General features: G+C 42.5%; 1 protein-coding gene across 1 annotated transcript; it reads left to right on the forward strand.

Annotated features, from left to right (window-relative positions):
• Positions 1–1,870: 1,870 nt before the first annotated feature.
• Positions 1,871–22,375, forward strand: mfng (MFNG O-fucosylpeptide 3-beta-N-acetylglucosaminyltransferase). Its single transcript, XM_073478686.1, has 8 exons — positions 1,871–2,585; positions 8,914–8,959; positions 9,942–10,044; positions 12,223–12,376; positions 16,512–16,597; positions 17,314–17,479; positions 17,575–17,660; positions 21,449–22,375. Exons 1-8 carry the CDS (start codon positions 2,208–2,210, stop codon positions 21,498–21,500), a joined length of 1,071 nt encoding a protein of 356 aa, XP_073334787.1. The 5' UTR covers positions 1,871–2,207; the 3' UTR covers positions 21,501–22,375.
• Positions 22,376–23,371: the final 996 nt, after the last annotated feature.

A 23,371-nucleotide genomic window follows, 5' to 3' on the forward strand; every position in this document is an offset into this window, starting at 1 on the left:
TAAGAGTCAGCCGGCTGGGTAACACGTACACTTCATGGCTCCTGTAATGTACATTTTATTGTTTAAGTTTGTGACATCATGTTAATGTGTTCCCACGACGAAGTAATAATATGATTATCTGACGTTTCTGTGTTAAAATGTCCGATAAAACTGGACCCGGGTGTGTGTTTGAATTCAGGTCAACCTTTCACTGCACTCAGCACTCACTAGAGACTCCAGTTCTCTCTCCTCCCCCTCTCCCCTCTGTGATGTTATGAAGTAAAGTACATTTCTTCCTCCAGCTTCGGTCAGCGGTCAACATTTCAGAACATAAAACACACCGACAATGGAGGTCACGTGTGCGTATCGCTGCTGGAGTCAGGTTGATAAACAGGAGTGAAGACAATCCTGAAAGTTAAAGACTAATGTCTGAGCTCTGTAAACGGCTCAGTATGTATCATTCTAGAAACTCACTGAGCTTTTCCTCGACATCACCCTGAAGCCAAAATGCTACATTTGCACACAGGATATCTCCATCTATCTGACTGGAAGATCTTGGAGTGTGATGAGCTCATTGCACCAGACAGTTGTGAGGTTCAGCTTCACACTTACGCTTTAATTTGACTCTCTCCGGTCACTTCATCAGTCGCCGGTCTTTCTTCCGTCAGACTTCTTCCTGTCACTTAACACCAATTATGTCGTGACATTCAACCAATTCAGTTTCTGGTGAATGAGACAAATTCACACCCATCAACTTCTAACTCATGACTCAGCCTGTTGTCGGTTTTGGATGCTGACTTACAGTCTCCATTCAAAATGAGACGGCAACTTAGAAAAACAAGCTTTGCCCACTGTTTGCTGACACGAACCTTATTGCCAGTAAACGTTATGAGTCAACCTTTGAGAAAACTTAGAGAAACTGTGGGTGCTGAAGAGGAAGGAAGAAGGTGGAGTGTTTTGCTGCGGTTTGCTGTTTCTGGCTGAGTGAAGAGACGACACCAGGCTCAGCGGGCTGTGATAAGATGTCTGCTGTGTCGTTTGTGATCGAGTCGTATTTTTTGTACATTTTTTGCCTGCTCTTCTTACTCATCCGTGGTTCCCCACTTGACTATGGGGACCCCCCCCCACAAGAGGTCGCAAAGGCACGTGTTTGCTTGGACGTGATGGAAATGTGGATGTTTAAACTTTCCAGTGTTTTCTGTATTTTTAGGACTTCTAATCCACGCTCATGAGAAAAATGATGATTGCAGTTTAATTCATGTTTTTACACAGTGTCCCAACAGTCAAACAAACTCATCTGCTGAAGAAGACCATGTAACATGGTACAAAAACATCGGCCCAGTAATGGAAAATTTACATCATCGGTTATCGGCAGATAATGAAATCATAGCTGATGAATATAACTGTTAAAACAAAGCCAAATTGCTTTAGTTGACTTAACAAGTGCAGCATTTACACACAGGATGTGGCGGTACGCACCTTTAAAGTTGGTTTTCCAGCCGGCATTAAACACCTGCTGCTGCTGCACCTGTGTAGAGCGATCCGATTTTTAAGAGGCGGAGCCTATGAGCATGATTTGTGACATCACAAATAGTCTGGAAGCCAATCCTGGTCCAATATTCAGCAACTTGTGAAATGATCTTGAGGATCTTTATATATATATTAGATTGAAAAATCCTATTTTAATGTAATAAATGAGAAAACATAACATATGTTATCCTGATAAGTATCTTTGTCTCATATTATATGATGCATGTTTATTCTAAACTCACAAATTAAAGCTAATTAATACCGGAAGTACACAATAATTCTCACTGTTGGGGTTTTATTTTGAAATCTAAACCAGGAAGTTCCACATTTTACTCCGTGGAGCTTGACAGTGGTGACAGTCAGTGGGCAGAGCTGTGACAAAGTGAAATATACTCCGCTGGTGGCGGCTTTTACGCAGAAAATGGGAGGAAATCAGTCTGGTCGTGTAGCTGTAGTCTGTTTCTAAACAGGTGAAATCCTAAAAAGTGTTTAAGATCATGCTCGGATCATTAATTCATTCTGATAACCTGGCAGTCGTTCAAATAATGAGTTGATAAATGAGGAAGACGGAGAGGTGATGATGGAGGAACCGACACGAAATGACACCAACACAGACGAGCGTGAGGGATTTAATGTGAAGCGACCAGCGGCTTGGTTTTAACGCTTTATGGAGTCTGAATAACTTTTTTTTTTCTACCATGCATAAGAGATGGATACGTCGGAGGTTGCCTGTCTTAATTTTCACCTTCTTCATCATTCTCTACGTGGATTTTCAATTACGCACCAGCAGCCTCCCCAAACTCAGCGTGGCTCAACACCACCCGTCACCCGGCGCGCGTCACCGCTCCATCCAGCAGGCTCCATCCCCGGGTAAAGACGCACAGAGCCCGGCACAGAGGAACAGCAGCAGCAGCAGTAAGGAGAGAGGAGGTCAGCATGCTTCTGACGCCGCACATGTCACACAGCCGAAACTGAGGCTGGAGGACATCTTCATCGCTGTGAAGACCACCGGGAGGTTCCACAAGACGCGTCTGGCGCTCCTTCTGGAGACGTGGATCTCCAGAACCAAGGCGCATGTGAGTGTCTCTGTTTGTTGTGATTCTTACATTATGAGGCAATCAGCTCTCAGCCAAAGACACCTGCACCTGTGAGGCAGCAGAGTTTCCCCAAACTCAGAGACAAACTAGTCTGCTTGTTCTGCTGTGAACCAAAAAAAGTGATGATTATAGAAAAGTCCTGGGAGGGTGTCTGGTTACACATCATGTAACAGATCATGTCTTCATCAAACTGTCTCAGAGATGAAAGATTGGAGCTCCTGAACTCACTTTAAGTCAAGTCAAAGTCAATATCTGACTCATCATTAGGCCTGCATGTGCTGTAGATCTAATGACGATATGAAAACATTCACTTCCTTCCTGCCTCGAGGCTCCAGGTCTGATGATTGAGGGTGATTAAGCTTCAGTTCTGTTTTATGTTGAGCAACTGATGAACACACAGATGGAAACATTAAAATGGGCTCTGTTTGCTTTTTGGAGCGTTTGGCGGGGACATAGATGGATATTCAGAATCCAAATCTGTATCAATCATCACAGTTTAAGGGTTCAGATTGGACCAGAGACTCCAGTGAGGGTGAGATCAGGTACTGTAGTCAGTTTGTTGTGTGAAAAATTGGACATGACAGAATTTCTGATGCTCAGTCGGAGACTAACACATCTGATATTCTGCCACAAGTCCAATTTTAAAAAGGTTTTGTTACCGATCATCCCGAGTTTGGATCATACAACAGTTCTGGTGTTGAGTGTTGGATTTCAGGCAGCAGGGACCCGTCTGTTTATTGTTCTGTTCAAAGGTGCTTTATTGGCATGAAATAGAAAATCAGTCGCTGGCAAAGAAAAAATCGACAAATAACAGTCTAATCAGATTGAAAACAGTATTTTGCTGTCTCTCGGGTCGCTGTGTCTCTGTCTGTCTTCCCAGCGAGGCTTTCGCCAACTCCAGAGTGAAGTGTCCTGTCAAAACAACACACAACACCTTTACTGGGAACATTATCTGAGGGCTCGGCGTTTCAGCGAATCTGCAGAGGCTTGGCCAATCAAAGATGAGCTAATGATGATACGTGAAGGGTTCTGGGTCGGTTTTGCTCACTATCCTCTTTGCTCTTTGGCTGTAGAGACTAGCTGCTTTTTGCAAGTAGCTCAGTTGTCTGTGGAGCTAAGTACGACTAATTACAGTGTCTGAGACCAGCAGTTGCCAGTTTGACGACAGGGGATACAGTACAGATACAGAGGTGATTTACAGCAGCGCCGACCAGGACTATGACTCCGGGGACGAGAAGGACACGGCAGGCAGGGGGACAGGAGAGGCATGACGTGGGAGAAGAGAGTCAAGCATCAGCAGCTGGCGTAGAGTCGCAATACTTGCAGTAGAGAGTAGTATTACGAGACAAGACGGGCCGGGGCTAGCTGGTTAGCATGCTACCTTAGGTAGACATCTCTGCAGCACATGCACGTCTTTGAGATAACACCAACACTGTTGTTTGTTCACAGTGTGGCCATAACGTCATTTTTGAGTGTTTTAAAGTAAAATTCTGGCCTTATCTTACAAATAGTTCCATTAAATGGAAGTGTTTTCTGGTTTCTTTCCTCCTGAGACATTTGAGGACGCCTGTTTGACATCTTTCACCATTTTCTGACCTTTTAAAGACCAAACAACTAACCAATTAGTCGAGAACATAACAGACAAGTTACTCCACATTGAAAACCATCGTCAGCTGCAGCCCCAGACTACACATTTAATTTGAGTCCATGTTGTGGCTCATGAAGAAGAGTTAATTCCCTTTTTTTGAAAAACAAGTGAAACAGATGAGCAGCGATCTTGACGGGAAGTGTTCATCTTTCAGCTTCTCGTTTTCTGTTTCACTGTGCTGAAAGTCCTTTAATGTGCTTGAAGTTATTATTATTTTTTCGTGTGTGAAAGAGGAACTGATACCGTCTTCCCCGAGCTTTACTTTGGCGAATCAGATGCAGAGACACATTTACACACAAAGATGCAAGTATGGGTGCAACATAAGACAGCGCACACACACACGAACAGGAAGCTGTGCAGGCAGGTTGTCTGGGCCGAGGGGAAGCAGCCGCCGTGTAGCAACCCTGTTAACAATACTGAAACGGAAGCTGGTCATAGAACAGGAAGTGGAGAGGCAGATTGCAGAAACAGTGCGAACCTCATCTTAGCCCCGCCCACACACACACATACATTCACACACACACACACACACTCAAAAACCGCACACACACACATTTCACAAGACTTTGTCCCTGTAACAGGGTGAAACGTCTTTTCTCACTGTCACTAAACAGAGCCGGAAACAGGAGGGTTGCGACAGAGACCGTCGCCTAACAGCGACTTATTTAGGTCCCTCGAAGCGTTAATATATGCTAATGATACCGCACATGATCGAGGGGCCCTAGTGCAGCTCTGGGCGCCCAGAATAACCTGATCGTATCACAGATGTGATGTTGTGACGATGTTTAGCAGTCTCTCTACCCTTTACCCCTTCTGCAAATCCATGATTTGATTCGTAATCCCATTTTAAGGTCACGATTCAATAAAAATTTTGGTTTAAGAATTTTTTTAAAGCACTGATGTTAACTTCCAGGCACGCCCCTGATTGGACTATCGAGAAATCATTACTTTTATAACCCGACAACTGTCATTTACACTGTCAGATTCTTCCTTAATGTGGAAATTTAAATGATTTATCTTGAATGTTATAACTGTAACTTATTTCAAAAGTCTCCCATCACCTCTAAAACGCTGTTATGTCTTGATGGACGACAGCATCAGTATCAGACCAGCACTTGTGTTTGTTACTGCAGGTAATTTGCTGTAAAACCATAAATTATCATTATGTATCCGTGCGGGCGATATACGAGGGAATTTCTTCAACGTCCACGACTCATTTTTGGCCATTACCCGACAATTCATATGATAATTACAACAAACCGTACGCAAACATAGCTCACGAACAGCAACTTGACTGGTGTGCAGAGGCAAACCTCCAACCACAAAGTGGTAATTCTAGTTTTTACATCAGAGAACCAAGCTAGCTGTCTCTTCTGTGTCTTGATGCTGTGCTACCTGAACTCGATTTTCAATTTCCTCATTTAAATCTTGGAAAGAAGGGTTAATTCACAACTCGGCTCACCTAGCCCTAGCAACCCATGTAGGCCGGAAAGGGTCAAAGTGGCCCTAACGGCTCTGTAAGGACACTCCCACGCAGAGTTTAAAAGCCTGCAACTCCCCTCCAGTTAGTAAGAACTGAAGAAGCCTCTTGGATGAGAGGTGAAACATCTTCAAGAAACTGAAACCAGTCCAGTTGCCTACGATACAGCACTTAGAGATGTACTGCAGTTGTTTTGTGGTGAGTGGCAGTACAGATCTTACCTAATGGCTCTGTAACAGCAACAACAGGTAGTTTAGTTTGAGTCGTGACCAGAGGAAAGGAAAGTGTGATGCCGGCTCTTTCTCATGTGGTGTCACCGGAGTAGATGGTGTCGATGCTGGTTGCTCAAGGTCTAAAACTCTGAGCCCTCACAAAGACAGAGGAACAAACACATAACACATCTGGATGAAACAGTAACTCTGTCGCCCTCCACTGGACGGCTGCAGAACAACAGCCCTCTTCTCTGTCTCCAGGCCTCTTTCTGATCTCCCTGACCATCAAAACGTTTATGAAATTAGCACTACTGAAATATTCTGTATACAATAAGAGGCCACACGCTTTCTCAAAAAACGCACCCCTGGATGATATTTCTCTAATCTCATCATGTAATCCAGGGATTACAGTCATTAGCTGGAGCTGCCTGTCAGGCAAGTCTGGAAAGCTTCTCTCTCGTGTCTTCTTATTCATGCTGTCTCTGCACACACACACACACACATACACACACACATCATACATTCAGTGTCGCTCTACGGTGGGAAATTCAGTTTCACACCCCGATGGCTTCACACTCTAACCTGACTATCTCCTCTTTTACTATCTGTATCTCTTTAAAACACACCCACACATACACACATATCCACACACACACACACACACACACACACACACACACACACACACACACACACACACACACACACACACACTCTCTCTCTCTCCAGCCTGGTTTAAATCCACATCTCTTGCTTCTGCTGTCATTTGTATGGATGCCAAGAATGGCCTTGCTTGCCATTATCTCTATTTAATGCCATCATCTCGAGGTCAACAGTTAATTCTTTTATTAAGGTTGATTTCTCAAGATAACGAGAGTCATTTGTTAATAAGCTTAAAAACACCAGCCTCACATTTAAGTGTTTATGTACATTTTTTGTTGATCTCTCATTTTGGACTTGAATATAATGTCCTCATTCACGTGTATTCCTTCGTGTTTTTCTTCCAGATTCTGGTTTGCGAGTATAAAAAAGTTATCTAACAGACGTCTAAATGCACAATATGTAATTTTTTGTGCTGTTAGGGATCGCTTAATCGAAACAATGAAGACAAGGGACGCAGTTTGATGATGTCGTGAAGTAGTGTGGGATCATGGGAGTTGTTGTCTTCAGGGTTAAACAGCCACCATTGCAGATGAAAATCTATCTGACGTACGTCAGGTTCATGAAGAGGTAACACGTTAAACTTTTATTGATGTTACCTTTAGTCACGTTCACCGACTTACTACCTCATTCTCTGAAGTATCTTCGGATGTTTCCCTTGTTTACTTGAAGTTATAGCGATAGGCAACAAAATACAGAGTCCTCTGTTTAAACATTATGGAAATCGGATATCATCGGATATTTACAACCCGAGGTGGTAGAGGTCAGACGTAAGATCTATTTCTTCTTATTATTCTTCGCTCCATTATTTTCCTTCCTGTTACTCTTCTCAGTGTATCCATCAAATGATACAGGCCCATATGTTGTACTCAAAGCTCATCTGAATCGCTTTAAAATGCTTTAAAACCCTTTAGTATTCTTGTATTCGCGCCAACAGGCAGCGAGACACATTAACACATTTTCAGGGGGTTGAATAAAACATGAGTTATGGTTTGTGTTTATCTCATCTAACGGGTGATTTGTCCCACTCTGAGGTTATTTAGTGGCTGCCGGGCAAAGAAAGTCGAACACGCCGCACCGTTAAGCCTGAGGGGGCTGCGGAGATGGAGTGTGGCGCGAGGGTTGCCTGTTCAATCCCCCCCCCCGGTACAAATCTCCCCCCCAGTCCCGGTGACTCACGGACCATACAGACCTCGAGTGAAGTGTCTGCCGGATGAAACTGGTGCAGGACGCCAACTGGCAGAATTTCTGCAATGTTGGTGAATTCGAAAGGAAACAGGATGACATGAGGTTGCATGTGAGGGAAAAAAAGCTATCTAATATGATACATTTTTTAAATCTCCCAGGGGCAAATGAAGAGTGACTGGTGAGCAGCTTGACTTCATTCTGTCTGCTGTCAGGTCTCAATATAGACCGAATCCCTCTGATGTTGTGCAAACAACATGAGTCACTTCCGGCTGGATGACTGGCAGATGACTTGCATTATGAGATATGTGAGATGTGTTTACTTCCGTTGTTGTGTTTAGCTGTAACTGTAAAGCTTAAAGATCTACAGTAAAAACACGGTGGTCCCACTTATGTGACCTGAGCCTGGGGAGTAAAGCTGCTGTGTAGTCTGGTGGTACGACAGCGGATACTTCTGTATCTTTTGCCAGACGGCAGCAGAGTGAACGGTCTGTGGCTGTTGTCTTTTAGTATCCTCTGTGCAGACACCTCATCTCATTGATGTCACTGATGCTCTGCAGGTGGGTACCAGTGATGTTCTGGCCGGTTTTAATCACCGGAGTCTTCAAAACATAATACAGTTTGGATTATATCATTATATCAGTTTGGATTTTTAAAGTTAAAATCAGATTAAAACTGCTATTCAAGGGTTGTTTTACCAATTTTACACCACTAGAGGTCAGTGTTGTATTGATCTATCTATCTATCTATCTATCTATCTATCTATCTATCTATCTATCCTGTTTAATGACTGTAACAACAGGCTGTGAGCGCAGTGACACCAGGATGTTTGTGGGTGTGTGGTTTTCCAAACTTCTTTGACTCATATATCTGCCAAACAAAACAGTGTGCAGTGACTCATTTCTTTAGCCTCTCAGTGGGAAACCTTGTTTTTTCGTCACATCGATATTTGCTCCGTTCGAAAACGATATCGATCCGGCGTGTATGACTGTGTTTGTGTTCTCTCCTTAATGAAGGTGTTCAGGACGTTCGGTTTCAGACACGCAGGGGAGAGAATAAATAATCAAAGCTTGAGTGTTTGAATCTACTTCTCTCAATTTGTCTTTCTCTGTTTTTGTCTAGACGTTCATTTTCACAGACACGGAGGACGAGGAGCTTCGCTCAGAAGGTAAACAGACACCACATTTTGTTTTTCCTGGTCCCCTGACTTCAAAGTCGATTAGTTTCAACTTTAATTATTTTGATAATTCATTAACTAACCCTAACCTTTTAAGTAAGAAAGAAAAAAGTCAAAATCCTTTGATTTCAGCTTCTTAAATGTGAATATTTTCTGGTTTCTTTCCTCCTCTGTGACAGTAAACTGAATATCTTTGGGTTGTGGACAAAACAAGACATTTAAAGGAGTAATTTTGTGCTTTGGGAAACCCTGATCAACATTTTATAGACCAAACAACTAATTGATTAATCAAGAAAATGATCAACAGATTAATCGACAATGAAATTAAATGTTAGTTGCAACCCAATACAACATCCAACAATATTTTAGACAATAATGTGCTTCCAACTTGGTGGCGACAAGAAAGAAGACGACAGTAACCGATCTAGTATAAGACAGGCTGGTACAGAGATGCCTTGACACTTGTTACAAGGAAAGAAACATCTTAACGTATTGCATTTAATGCTGAATTGTCAATGAAGCACGAGTGATTTATAATATGCTGTAACTGTTTCACAGAGTATTTTAAGTCTCTCGTCATGCAACAACTCCAGAAAAATCACGCGGTTAGTTCAGGGAGTCTGGAGATAGATCGGTTACAAGTTTAACGGTCGGATCCGTTGAAACACACGGTGTGATCACTAACATCTGCTGCTAACTTCGGCAGGTTAAGAGAGCCCAAACATGTAGTTTGCATTACAGTGAATGTGGATCGGAGTAATCACATCTCAAATGCGTCCTCACCTGTACTCAGAGCTGTCCACTTGTGATCGGATCACTCGGGACGGTTGTTAAAACCAGGTCTGAACAGCTTCTATCTCCCATCTCTCCCCCACATCCTGTCCAGATTCTCTCTGCCATCACTTGCATTAATCTGGTGCATATATAATCATGTGGATACACCTTTAAAGCTTCTCTCTCCCTCTTTCTCCAGGCCATAACATGGTGGTAACTGGCTGCCAGTCAGATCACAGCCAGCAGGCTCTGTCCTGCAAGATGTCTGCCGAGTACGACGGCTTCATGGCCTCAGACAAGAGGTGAGACAGATTAATGTCCGTCTATCAGTCCCGCCTGCTGTGGATTTACAGATCGGATTAAGATTACAAACTTTAATGATCACCGTGGGGAAATCCAGCTGCAGTCGGTGAGAGGAGGAATCAGAGACGTAAATAATCTTCCAGGGTTACATAACATAAGAATATACACATGGTGAATATTACCACAGTCAGGGTGACATTTAAAGTCAGCCAGTGGCTCACCTGCCAATCAAACAGTGCAGGTGATGCAGAGGTAAACGGCATGCGAGTCACTGTACTTAGCAAGATGTTATACAGTGGTGAAATGTAACTAATACCCTAATACCCCCCCCCCAAAAAGGAAGAACAGTTGACAGCTGTGAGGCGTCGTTAAACTGCTGCGATCTGCCATTAAACAACCAAAGAAGAAGAAAAGCGACGGTGCTCTTCGCTCTGCTCGGTCCCAGCTGCACGTCTCATGTCTCGTGACAAGGTTATTTGTGATCATTTTTCTCTGCTGTCCTCAAGTGGCCAAAAAAGCTAAAAAAAAAACCAAAATAAATAATAATCTTCCTAAAACATGACAGTAGAAGGAGTATTTCTGAGAAGGGCCACATCATGTATCAAACAACACGCCGTGCTTTGTTTGACTCGGTCTCAGCTCACGACCTCGCCTGAGGCTTCCACGCAGCGTACTGAACTCCTCTGTTGTTGCTATTCGTTCATAATTTTGAAATCGTGTGAAAATACAATGAGGCTCAACAGCTTGTGTTTGGTGTGATTCAACTGCTGTCACGTCACTAAGATGGCAGAGAGAATGAAAAAAGAGGGTTTCTGTTGTCTCCCAGGGCTCTTTTGTGTGTTTTCAGATTGAAGAGGGAAGTGAGGCTGTTTGGTTTGGAAGGAAGCCTCTTGTGTTTGTCGGGCAGCCATTAAGGATGGCAGAGGAGACGAGCCAGCACTTCAGTTTTGGTACCAGCAGCTTTGTTGTTTGGACTCTAATGTTGCAGTAAGAGTCTGTTCGGTTTTGGAACGAGGGCTTCGACATCATGTCCAGTCATAAAGGTGGCGGGAGCATCCTAAAACTCGGCTTTTATTTTTATCTCAGCTGCGCAGCTGTGAGGTTTCGAGACACGGTGGTGTCTAAGGGTGTCACGATTCTCCTAAATCCACATTCATTTGATTTGGGGTTCGATGCCATTGTTGGATTATTGCTTCTGGATTTGTGAAGATTGACAGATCACTGGTTTTATGCCCTGCTAACTTCAAAGATAGCCGTATTTTACAACTCTTTGACTTTATCCTGGAGGCTTTATGCAGGTAAGGGTCTGACAAGTTAAACATTATTCACCATAAATAAAGATTTTTGGTTAAAAAAGATCTCTACAGTTATCAACAAAAGAAATTCAGTTTACAAGTTACAAAGCTTGGTTTCTCAAATCGGTCCTGAGTGAACCATCTTCCCAAACAAATTAATAAAGGATCTCTGAAAAATAAAATAAGCCCAAAATCTCTGTGACTGTTGGGGTTTCCTCCGGTGCTGGTTAATTGATTGTCTTCGTGCAGACAGGAAAAGCTCATTTCAGCTGATTTTTTCGATTAAGAGTTGAAATCGTGACAAAATCTGTCCACAGACGGACACAGTAGGTGTCTGCAGGACCACTGTTAGCTGTGATGATACACACAGACTCACAAGATGAAAACATTACCATTCACACTCTCATAGCTGGTAATCAATTAAAATCGTGACTCTGCCCCAAGCTTGAAAAAATAAAAGAAAGAGTTCAGAGTATTTGATCACAGAATATTTCCTGTGGGAGGTTTTCATTCCTCCCTGTGAGCAGAAGGTAATTCAGTGAAACAAAATGGATGCACTGATATAAAAACACTCTCCGCAGGCGCGACCATAACCACAAACTTTTCACTTTTTAAAAACAAAAAATGCTAATGTTGACGAGATGCATCATCTAGTGCAGCTCAGGCAATTTTCAAGTCTTTGGGAGTTTTTACTTGGACTCATTCTGTGCAAGAATGAAACCAATAAAGGGGAAAATTAGTGTTCAGATCTGTGATCTGCCCGACTGCAGACATAAACAGAGGGAATGGAGATGGAGAAGAGGAACCCAGACCGTTAAATAAAACACCAGCCTTATATTTTGACTGACAGTGTTTTCTGTTCTTTCCTCTGTGGCTCCTCAGGTGGTTTTGTCACGTGGACGACGATAACTACGTGAACCCGGACGCCCTCCTCTCCCTGCTCTCGGCCTTTCCCCAGGACGGTGACATCTACGTGGGCAAACCGAGTCTGGACAAGCCCATCACTGCTCACGAGCTTCTGGAGGGCAATGCAACGGTACCGTACCACAGCGTATATTTAATTTAACTCACAAAGGAGCTTTTAGATTTTCTGTTTGGTCTTGCCTGCCCATGAAAACAACACAGTCTTTATCGTGGTCAGGTTAACAATAACATTAATGCTACGTCTGGTTATATTTTCAAAATAAAGGCACTAAAACTATTGGTTAAGTTTAGGAAAACATCATAGTTTCCGCCCGACCATCCCCAACGTCCTTCTGACATGGACTCTCTGGCTTTTTGAGTTGTGTTCATCTGTTGTTCCGATCATTATCGCCCCCTGCTGGTACTAAGCCAAACCATCACCCTCACGCGCTGACCTCTAGTGGCGTGAAACTGGGCCGAAAGATCACATTTCAGTTCACATCATGACATCAAATGAACCATCAGATACACGTCCATTTGTGATTTTTTAGCATTGCATTTTTTTAGTCTCATCTAAAAGAGAATTAATGCCTGCACACTTACAAAAGTGTTATTCTAGAGACTTAAAGAGACATTCAGAAACGGCCAAATGGTGGCAAAGAGGCAGAATGTGTTTTGCATGAAGGACACCAGATTGTTTTATAAACGGTGTGGTAATTTGCTTAAAAAAAGATGTGGCCTCTGTTCTTAAAATAAAAGAAAAGGCTTAGGCGGTTCAGCTGTGTCCAGTTTAATCTTCAAGAATTAAAGAAAGTCCACAAGGCTCCCCAGAGCTGTTTTTCTTGGCTGGATTTGAAAACAGCATTTGCACCACAACACACGAATGATTCCCCGACACCCAGACAGAATCTAATTTATGTGGGCCGATAACTCCTTGAGGCAGAGTGACCCCCTCTGTGATACTTTACTCTCTTTATTGTAACTCCACAGATTTATTTATTTATTTACAGGCCTACGATGTTATTCACTCACTGATCCTCATGAATCCTGTCGCTGCTTTCCTCCGTCCTCTGATTACTTGTTTCTTTGCATCCGTCCTCCCTTCCTGTCGTCTTTGTTTCCTTTCTTCTCTTTTCTCTTTTTGCTGCTCTGTGGAAATGAAACCAAACCGAAGTCCTTCCCTGTGGACGGGTTTACTCTTCTCCACGTTCTCTCTCAAAGATAAAAACCTACATGAGATACCTTTTGGATGTAACGATTTAAAGCGATCACACTGGTTTTTAAACATCCAGCATAATCATTCATCACATCTAATAACAGCTGATAATGGTAGTTATTAAAACAGGGTAGCATTTTTCAAAGAAATAATCTCAACCTCCACCTCTAAAGAGTCAGACTCAGTTGTTTCTCATCAAAATATGCTTCAAACGTGTCGTTTCATATCAGCCGGTCTCATGATCCTGGTCTCAGCGCAACTTTTTGTACTTCACCACCCCCTGCTGGTACTGCACCCTCATACGTGTGTGCAAGGTAAAATCCTGACACTGCCCTCTAGTGGACACTTTGGCACGAGACTGGGCTGGAACTGGAACTTATAGCTGTAGTCATCGTGGATCAAAGAAGATGCACTATTTTATCTGCGGGAAAATAAAACGACTGTAAATAAAAGCAGCCCAGTTTTTCCTCAGATATGAACTATGATTGTTTTGCAGCTGTGTTAGTTCATCTTGCAAATCACAGTGGCCACGTCAGCACCTCAGGAGTTCCTCGAGTTTGATGATTGAACTTTTGCTATGAATTAAATGAGATTTTACATTTTTGAATAGGTAAATCCGTCCTGTCTCGCTACAGCGTCTCATCATAACTGACGAGACTGGCCATCTCTCCCACATTTTTTGTTCTCGCCTCTCGTGTTTCCTTCCCTTTGATGCTCTGCCTCTCCGAGGACACTAATGAACTGTAAAAACAAAAAGAGCTGAGGTTTCCTTTAACTGGGTTTGAGCCAAAAATGCAGCCCAGCCAGGTGAACCACTGCCTTTCAAAATCTAATCCAAATGTACTCACACTTTACATCTTGGCTGGCGGTCGCGGCTGAAGGAGACGTGAGCGGAGGATGCAGTCAGGGATGGATGGATGGAAGAACAGGAAACATGTCGCTCTTTTGTTCACATTGGGAGCATTTTTGGACCCATGTGGATCAATGAGTGATTAGTATCTCGTTGGGATTATTGATTGGTGGTATATCACACATACACACACACACAATGAGGAAGACTCCCCCGGGGGAAGGAGGTTGTCAAACTGCAGGAGGTCGATAGTTTGTTTTAAGGATACAGGCGCAGCTATTCACAGGTGTGTGTGTGTGTGTGTGTGTGTGTGTGTGTGTGTGTGTCTTCACATGCTTTACAGTAGAATTAATGCTCCTATTGAGTTAAAGTGCCTCCTGATTCCAGCGAGCCTCCATGAATAACTGTCACCCCCCACTCCTCCTCCCTCTCTCTCCCTTCACTTTTCAATCTCTCTCGCTCATTTCACTCGAAATTACTCTCTCCGTCTCCCCCGTGTCACATTCTCCGCTCTGATTGCACCCATTTACACCGAAAAATAGATCTTTATTTATCTTTTTTTTAGCTTCCTAACTCTCCTTCCTCCTTCCTCCTGTTCCCATCGCTCTCTTTCACTTTTCGCCCCTTTCTCGCTATTTTTCATCATCTTCATCCTCCACTGAAGATTGGATGGGTGATGGAGAAAACAAACAGGAATGTCAGGCTCCTCTCTGTCTCCTCGTCTCTTTTTTTCTTACATTTTTTCGATTTCCTGTCACTATTGTGAAGCTGAGAGGAGGAGGAAGGGGGGAAACGACAGGGAAAGGAATGGAAAGGAAAAATACTTGCAAAAAAGGATGGATTCACAAAAGAAAGAGCCGTAGGAAATAAATGATAGAAATGGGAGGAATGAAATTAAAGAAAGGGAATTGCCTTTAACACAAAAAGGAAGGAAATAGACGATTATGATCTGTGGGAATGAACAGGATAAGAAAAAAATCAAAAGGAGGAAGATGAAGAGGAAGGAAGACAGAGAGACGCAAAACATCTGGTGGGAAATAAAGAAAAGAAAGAACATAAGGAGAGGAAATGATCAAAATGATAAGAGAAGGAATGGGAAGGAAAGGAAGGAAGGAAACAACCGAATCACCAGAATAAATGTTGGCATTTAAAAAAAAGGACTTGAGGCAAAACTTCCAAAAATTCTTTTTGAAGACACCTGATTTCGTCGCCCTAGAAGGGCTGCGAAATGTCCAACGTCTCATTAAAAATATCTGATTTTTTGGACTCTGAACTGCCTGCAAAAAGTCCATGATGTTTTTTCAACCAATAACTGGTTTTGTTGCCCTGAAGACGGCTGCAAAAAGCCCCAATGTATCAATAAATATATGAGATTTTTTTCCTCAAAGACAGCTGCAAAATGTCCAACGTCTCATTAAAAAATATCTGATTTCTTTTTTAAAGTCAAAGACAGCCACGCAAAGTTCAGATGTCTCGTTAAAAATATATGATCTTGATGACCCAAAGGCTCTGCAAAAAGTTCTGATGCCTAATTAGAAAAATATCTGGTTTTGTTGCCTCAAAGACGGCTGCAAACGATAGAGAGGTGGATGAAAAGATAACGGAAGGAGAGGATGGGAAAGAAAAACTGTTTGAGAAGAAACAAACAAAATAAATAAGGGATACTGAAAGAAAACAGAAAACACATGGTGCACTCTACGTCTGTAATTACAGCCTCCTAATCTCACTTCTGTGACTCAGACGCAAACAAATCACCAGAAAGATGAATTTCCTCCAGTAAAATATCACCTGAACGGTTTTATACTGCAGGAAATAAAACGAAAAACAAAGCTGCTGCGTGAGAAACGGCCGAGAGTTTGCAGATAAAACGACACACAATTCATATCAGGCGGGTTTTGTTAAAGATGAACGATCAATACGAGTCTGAAGGGAAACCAGAGAGGGAAAGAAAAGTATTACACTTCATTATTTAGGGTCAGTGATGGAGGCGCCTGTTCTCTTCTGTGTTTCTTATCTATTACAGTTATTGTGTCTGTGTCGGAGGGAACGATGCGGCAGTTTATCAGATCTTCTTAATATTTCCTTGTATGTGTGCATTTCTATACAGTTCTTTTATTCTCATTTGAAGATGTTCACACAATATTTCTGTTTTTTACGTTCAGTGTGTGTTAATATCTGTGTGTGTGTGTGTGTGTGTCTCAGAGGGAAGTGCGGTTCTGGTTCGCTACAGGAGGAGCTGGATTCTGTCTGAGTCGGCGGCTGGCGGAGAAGATGGCGCCCTGGGCCAGGTATCTATACACTGACACTCCCTGCACATGGATGTACATTGTCTTCACAGGGAGACGTTTACTCATTGTTTTCCAAAATGCACTGGAACTTGAAGGCATCCCGGACTTGAAATTAGTCTTCTTTTGGGGTAATAGTTGCTCGTTAATGCCGCAAAGAATGTAAATGCTTTGAAAATATCTTGTTGAGCCTGAAAACAAATAAAATAAGCACACATAGATGTCATACAATAACACCCGTCCTCTTGCAAGTTTGCTGTTTTCCTGCAGACACCTGAACGCACCAACATTTAAAAACAGTCTCTTTCTTCGACTGCATTAACCAGCAGCATAACTTTGACCAAAGAAAAAAATAAAGCTGACTAAATGTTCAAAGTGATGAATCACCAAATCTAAAGTAGGTTTCAGGTCTCTGCAAGTTTGTATTTATACTGCCCGGAAAGAACTGAGACTAATGGCTGCGCAGGGCTCGGCACAGGGTGGGGGAATCAATCTAAAAATGTACGGTGTTTCTTTGGAAAAGGTCAGCAGTAAAGTATGTGCAAGTTGCTAATGGGCCAAAACATGCAAAATCACCAATATTGTCAGTTTGGGATGAAAGTTGGGAAGTTCTCTCCTCATAACGAGAAAAGTAATAAAAACGTGTCTTCAGGCATTTGTGTTTCGTCGAATATAAACCCGCAGTAGCCCTGATTGTGTATGCTCGTGGGGTTTTTCAGCGGCTCTCGGTTCGAGCAGACGTCAGCGAAGATCCGTCTCCCTGACGACTGCACTGTGGGCTTCATCGTGGAGAAGAGGCTGGGCGTCTCCATGGTCCACTGTCCGCTGTTCCACTCACACTTAGAGAACCTGCTGCTCGTCAGCCAGAGAAGCTTACCCAACCAGGTAGTGACACAAACACACACAGAAACCACACAGAAATGCATGCAGATACACTTCTTCTTATATATGTGTGTGTGTGTGTGTTTTCTCCACTGCAGGTGACTCTGAGTTATGGGATCTTTGAGAACAAGATGAACAGCATCGAGGTGAAAGGAAGCTTCTCGAAGGAGGATGACCCCTCCAGGTTTGTCCATCATCTCATGAATCTGGAGATATAAGCCACATTATTCTGTGGAGTGTCTTTGATAACTACTCTTTTGGTTGTTTACACAGATATGTGGCTACGATACATGTTTTACTTCCTTGTGGATTGTCAAAATACCTGGAACTCATGTGGAATTCATGCATTTTCCTGTTGTTGTCAGAAAAGGACGTGAACCCTTCTGTTGCAAAGCTTTAAAAATAAATAATGCAATGAAGGAGCCTCAGGAAATGACCTCCCAACAATACCTGACTGACAAGACAAACTGAAGTTGGACCAAACTTGGCTTGTAAATTTTCTACCTATCTCCTTGAAGTTTCAGTCTGTGAAAGTCAAACTTCTGAAATAATAAATAGCCTTTAATTCTTTTAAAAGTATTTAAATCATAAGCAATAAAATATAGTGAAGTCCCTCTTTGGTTTGTGGGTTTTGAAGCCTTGAGTTTGACATTAAGTCCATTTTTGGACGATCAAGCATTGGGTCAATTGGTTGCTAATGCTTGCACAGTTGCACTGAGGGTGGGGCTAGATGATCGGTCACAGGATTATTCAAATCAAAAAGGTTTATCGGGAGACTAGAGGTCGGAAAATTCTAGGATTCTAGGAAAGCGTCGAGGAGAAACTTGACATGATGGCAGCTATGGATTCACCAAAATAAAATGATTCTGGTCAAAGATTACACTTTTTTCCATATCAGTGGAGTCAAAGTGATGGACTGACTGACTGACTGTAACTTGTGGAGCAGATGGTCCATTCAGACGGACTAAAATTAGATGCTACTTATCTCCAAATGTACAAAAGTGGAAAAAAACACTTAAAACCTGTCATCAGACATTTTTTTTAAGCACAATTACATGTTATTACTAAATATTTAAGACTGATTCACCATGGCATTACATGAGTAGTTCATCTTACTTGTTTACCACGGGCTGCTTTGCTTTTAGAAATCCCCAGCACTCAGTCCTGCAGCTCTGCTGATCCGAGCTGAAGACGTGACACCCCCGCGGCTCCGGTTCATCTTGTTCTCGGTTCAGTCAGAGATAAAAGCAATTTGATGTAACACCACGGAACAACAGATGTGTTTGTCTTTCCCAGTCCTCGCCATCTCCAGCTGTAGGAACATATCATCACAAGTGCTCCTCAGTGAGCTCTTTCCATTTGTTGCCGTCCAACGGTGTCGCACAGAGTTACGTTCAGCACGGCTGCAGCCTGGGAGGAGCAGGTCAAATGTTCATCTGTCAGGTTTCTTAACAGAAACTTTTTTTTCCATCTCATTTGTCTTTGTTTTTTTTGGAAGTTTTTCCAAAGAAATCAGGTCGAGAATGAAGCGGCATGAGATATGCAGAGAGCATGGCAGAGAAAGAATACAAATCTTGTCATATGAAAACACAATCAATAATAAATGATAAGAAAAGATAAAAAACAGAGATGTGTGGACAGTCTGGGATGCAGTCGGGGCTTTGAGTCAGCGCAGTGAGACCAAGTTGCTGACATGGTTTCACAGTGCAGCATTCGTCAGGGACAAGATGTTAGATAAGTGCCGTCTCATGGCACAAAAATTGGGGTTAATGAGAGTTTCTGCTGAAACTCTGAGCAAAGGTTTCCCTCTCATTAGGCCTGCATCAGTAGTCGGTGTTACTGGTGCCATTAAACATTCATGGAGCTTCCCAGCAAAACTGGGGACTTGTTTTAAAATGTTAAAAACAACTTAAAAAACAAAACAAAACATAAAATGGCTCCAGCACGTCCTGTGTAACCCAATTTCCGCAATTTTATTATTATTTTTGGTTGTCCCAGCTCAGTCGCCAGCTATTTTGTGGATGACTTCACCTGACTTTCCATCAGCAGGGGAGAGAATAGAGAATGACTGAGATTACATTTTTGGGGTGAACTGTTTTTAACCTTTTAATAAAGGTAAAAGGAGTTAGTTACCTCACTAAGAAGTTCAGCAGCTCTTCAGCTTACAACTCACTGAAGCTTTTCCTTCTTAAAATGTTGCATTAGCAGTAAGTTAACGCAGCGTTCTATAGATAAGTAAGCACCCAGCATCAAAAAAGGACAGTCAGTGTCAAGTTAAAACTAAGAATAATAGAAATGACAGAAGAGAATGTTTTAGGAATGTAACACATGGAGGCACAGTAACTGGAGGTGTGCCAGATGTTTTTCTACAAAATAAAAAATGCCTCTCACCATATTAATAAATCCTTTGAAAACTAAAGCAAAACTTGGCGAAACAATATTGGCAAGAAGAAGAGCAGCACAAACAGCTGATGTATTAAAAGCAGATGTAGCACTCAAGGCCAAAAATGCCAAATATTATTCAAATCTGTCCAAAACTTTTAGCATCCGTGCAAAAATACTAATGGTTTGCTCTTGGGCCTGTAACCTTTTTTTCCCACCAATTCTGATTTTTAAAAACTTTGAACAAGTGTTTCTGAGATAGAGACAAACAAAACGGAGCAAAAACATCATCTCCTTGCCGTAGGTAAAACAATCATAAAGAAGCATGAACACTAGATCTGTGCATTACTGTATGTCATCTTCATTAGATGCCCACCGCCCTACTATTTTTAGCTGCGTAAGCTTTCTGTTTTTTTTGTAGTCGCAGCTCATCTGTATCAGCGCTCTGATCCTCTCTACTGGCTGCTGACGGAGGACGATACAAAGTCACAGATAACTTAATGTCCCCTGTATCACACACTGCCAACTGACAGACCCCCCCGCTGTGCATACTACATACTAAATGGACTTTACTGATTCTTCACTGATACTTTAATGAAATTTAGCTGGAATTTGTGGTGTCAAGGCTACTGAGGATCTGATTCATCCAGCTTCCTCTCATCAGTGAGGGTCACTGCAGACTCTGACCTGTAGAGCTGCTCTGTCAGCGGGCCGTTAGAGCAGCCAGTGCTGATACTCATTTGCACTAATCTATGCTCTTTATTATACAAGTCTCGAGTTGTATGGAGATGTGAGGCCTGCTTCGTTTGTGGTTGACATACTGATGTTGTTACTTGAGTAAAAAAGTTCACAACATGTCATTTCTGCCCAACACATTCTCATATCTGAATGACTGAGTAGGTTGGTTGCCAGTGACTTCCAAAACGACAACATGCAACATGACCGTTGCAGCGTGAAAGTTAAAAAAGGTGAAAGTCCGTACCGACACAGAAAACACGGCTCCTGAAACGCCTCATCAGTTGTCCCGCCTTTAATTCCGTGACTTTGTGACATCACACTTTGGGAGGAGGGGCCTTAAAGGGACAGGAGCTTAAACAGAGCGTTTCAGACAGAGGGGGAATACAGGGAATATGTCTCATAGTGGACATGAACAGTGGTCGTCAGGGTGAAAGTCTTGTCCATCCACTCCAACCTCCTCCTTACGCAAACTTTGTCGCTCTTTACACTCTGTCGCCTGACGTCCTTCTTTGTCGCCCTAATTACTACGGCCACTAGAGGTCGCGCCTAACAATAAACGTAACTATTGGTAGTAACTAGCTGCTCTTAGTCGATCTATGTGGTTGTTTTCTGATGAGTGCAGCCTGTTTCTGCCACCTTTTTGTTTTTTTAGATGCAAATCATTGATTGTCATTGTTAGATATTATTCTATTGTTATCGAAAATACATTTGTGAAAAGTCAAAGGTATAAAAGGGGAAAAAGCTTTTGTCAGGAGGCCAAATATTTTTGTTGGAGGGCAAAATTTGCGTGTAGCACGGAGAATACAGCGTCCCAAACATGTTTTATTTATTCATCGCTTCTGTCTTTCACAGGTTCAAGACCGTCCACTGCATACTGTATCCTTTCACCAGCTGGTGTCCTTGAGCTCTTCATGGAAGACTACGACTTCCAAAAACACAGACACGGGACGAGGCTGGTAATCCTGCTGGATGAACGGCTTTTCCTGGGTATCATTTGAATGCAGAGAAAACTGATGGATTTCATTTGATGGAACAAACTGAGACCCAGAACTGGAAGAATCAGAAAGTAGAAGTGAAGCTCTGGACAACAGAGGACTGAACAGATTCACCTCCTGAACCTGCTTATCAAGCGATCAGATGGACACTTTGACGATGAGCTGGGAACAAACAGACTGTTACATGAAGAAAATTGTGACTTTTATGCATCTTTTATGCAACCACTGAATGTTTGGATGATTTTGTCTGTGGGAGTGAAGCACTTAAGACGAGGCAGCACTTAACGTTTTTTTCAGTTGTTTTGTTGACAAAATAAAACTGAAATGTAGATATTTCTAAAACTTTACACACACGTCTGTTTACACTGATTTGATTAAATTTAGATTCATATTTTGTTAGTTTTACTTTTTCTTTATGATCATAAAAATTGTCAAACTCCACAGAGTGCACACAACAGGACCTGAGTTACATTCAGGTATCGTGGAGGCTGAAGTCGCTGAATTTATTTTAGTTTTCTTTGATTTCATACGTGGCCTTCTGCGTTTATGTGTGTGTGTGTGTGTTGTTTTGAAGGTGACAGTGTCCTTGTGTGCCAGTGAAGTCTGCACACAATGAACCATTCTGACCCTCCCCACTCTCCCTCCTTATCCAAACCTCCTGTTCCCCCGCCCTCCTTTTCTCACTTGCTCCCTTCGTTCCTCCACCCCTCCATCTGTCTCTGTGTTTACTCAGTTTTGTCCACAATCCAAGGCCATGGCTGAAAGTAAAATGAACTCCCACTCATCCTGCTTGCCTCAGTTGTATTTATTTATATATATATATATATTTATTTTCTACCTCAAATTAAAAAAAAACAACCACTGAAAGAGTGAAGAAGATCACAAATGACAACCTGCTTCCCCGACACGGCCTGAAAAAAAACTAGCTCGCATTTGCAGGCAGATCTCATCGTGCTGCAAAGATCAAGTTCAGAACCAGAATACGAATCTCACAATGACATGCACACAATCAAATGTTAGTGTAGGAATAGGAGGCAGAGGCCATGTGCAGAGAGATGACACCATGCTGCCGGCGGCCCACAGGTTGCTTGTTTGCTGAGAATAGCGATGTGATGAATAAAGATATGCTGCTGAATACTTCTGGGGGCGACCTTGTGAGAAGTAGACGGCGAGTGGTTGGGAATGTGCCGGAGTGGCTGTGTGGCCCCCGACACATCTCCACGAGAATATTCAGACCCATCATGTGAAGTAAATAACACAAATGTTATTTACTCGCCCCGAGTTCACCGTGAATGTAAAATCGATTTTGCTGCAATGGTTACAGAACGGACTGTTATTACAAACACATACTCCTTTCAAAGTGTGTCTGCCCTAATACATGGAAAATAGGATGATGAACAGTGTTTAGAGGATGTGTGACAAATTAAGATTTGTTTCACTTGTGTTAACACATCCTGTCAGGATGTGTTTTCATTCAAAGTGCTTTACATAACCATTGGTGCGTAGACTATACCAACATGATATCCATAAATTTCCTGAGTAGGTCACTGGGGAAACGATTATGGGTGATACTGATGGTTGCTAATCTTCATAAATGACTGATATACCAATATGAAAGAGGATTAGTGACCTGTTACAGTGGAAAATGCCAGGTTTGGTTAAGTGGAGAGTGGATGTGCTGGGAGTTGCGCAGTGTATCATGTGGGGCTTGGAATAAGGTGGATGAGGGCCTGATTAGACTGAGCGTGTTTGTCAGGTTGCAAAACATGAGACACACTGC

Source organism: Pagrus major, chromosome 1, assembly GCF_040436345.1.
Source record: "Pagrus major chromosome 1, Pma_NU_1.0".
NCBI classification, from domain to species: domain Eukaryota; kingdom Metazoa; phylum Chordata; class Actinopteri; order Spariformes; family Sparidae; genus Pagrus; species Pagrus major.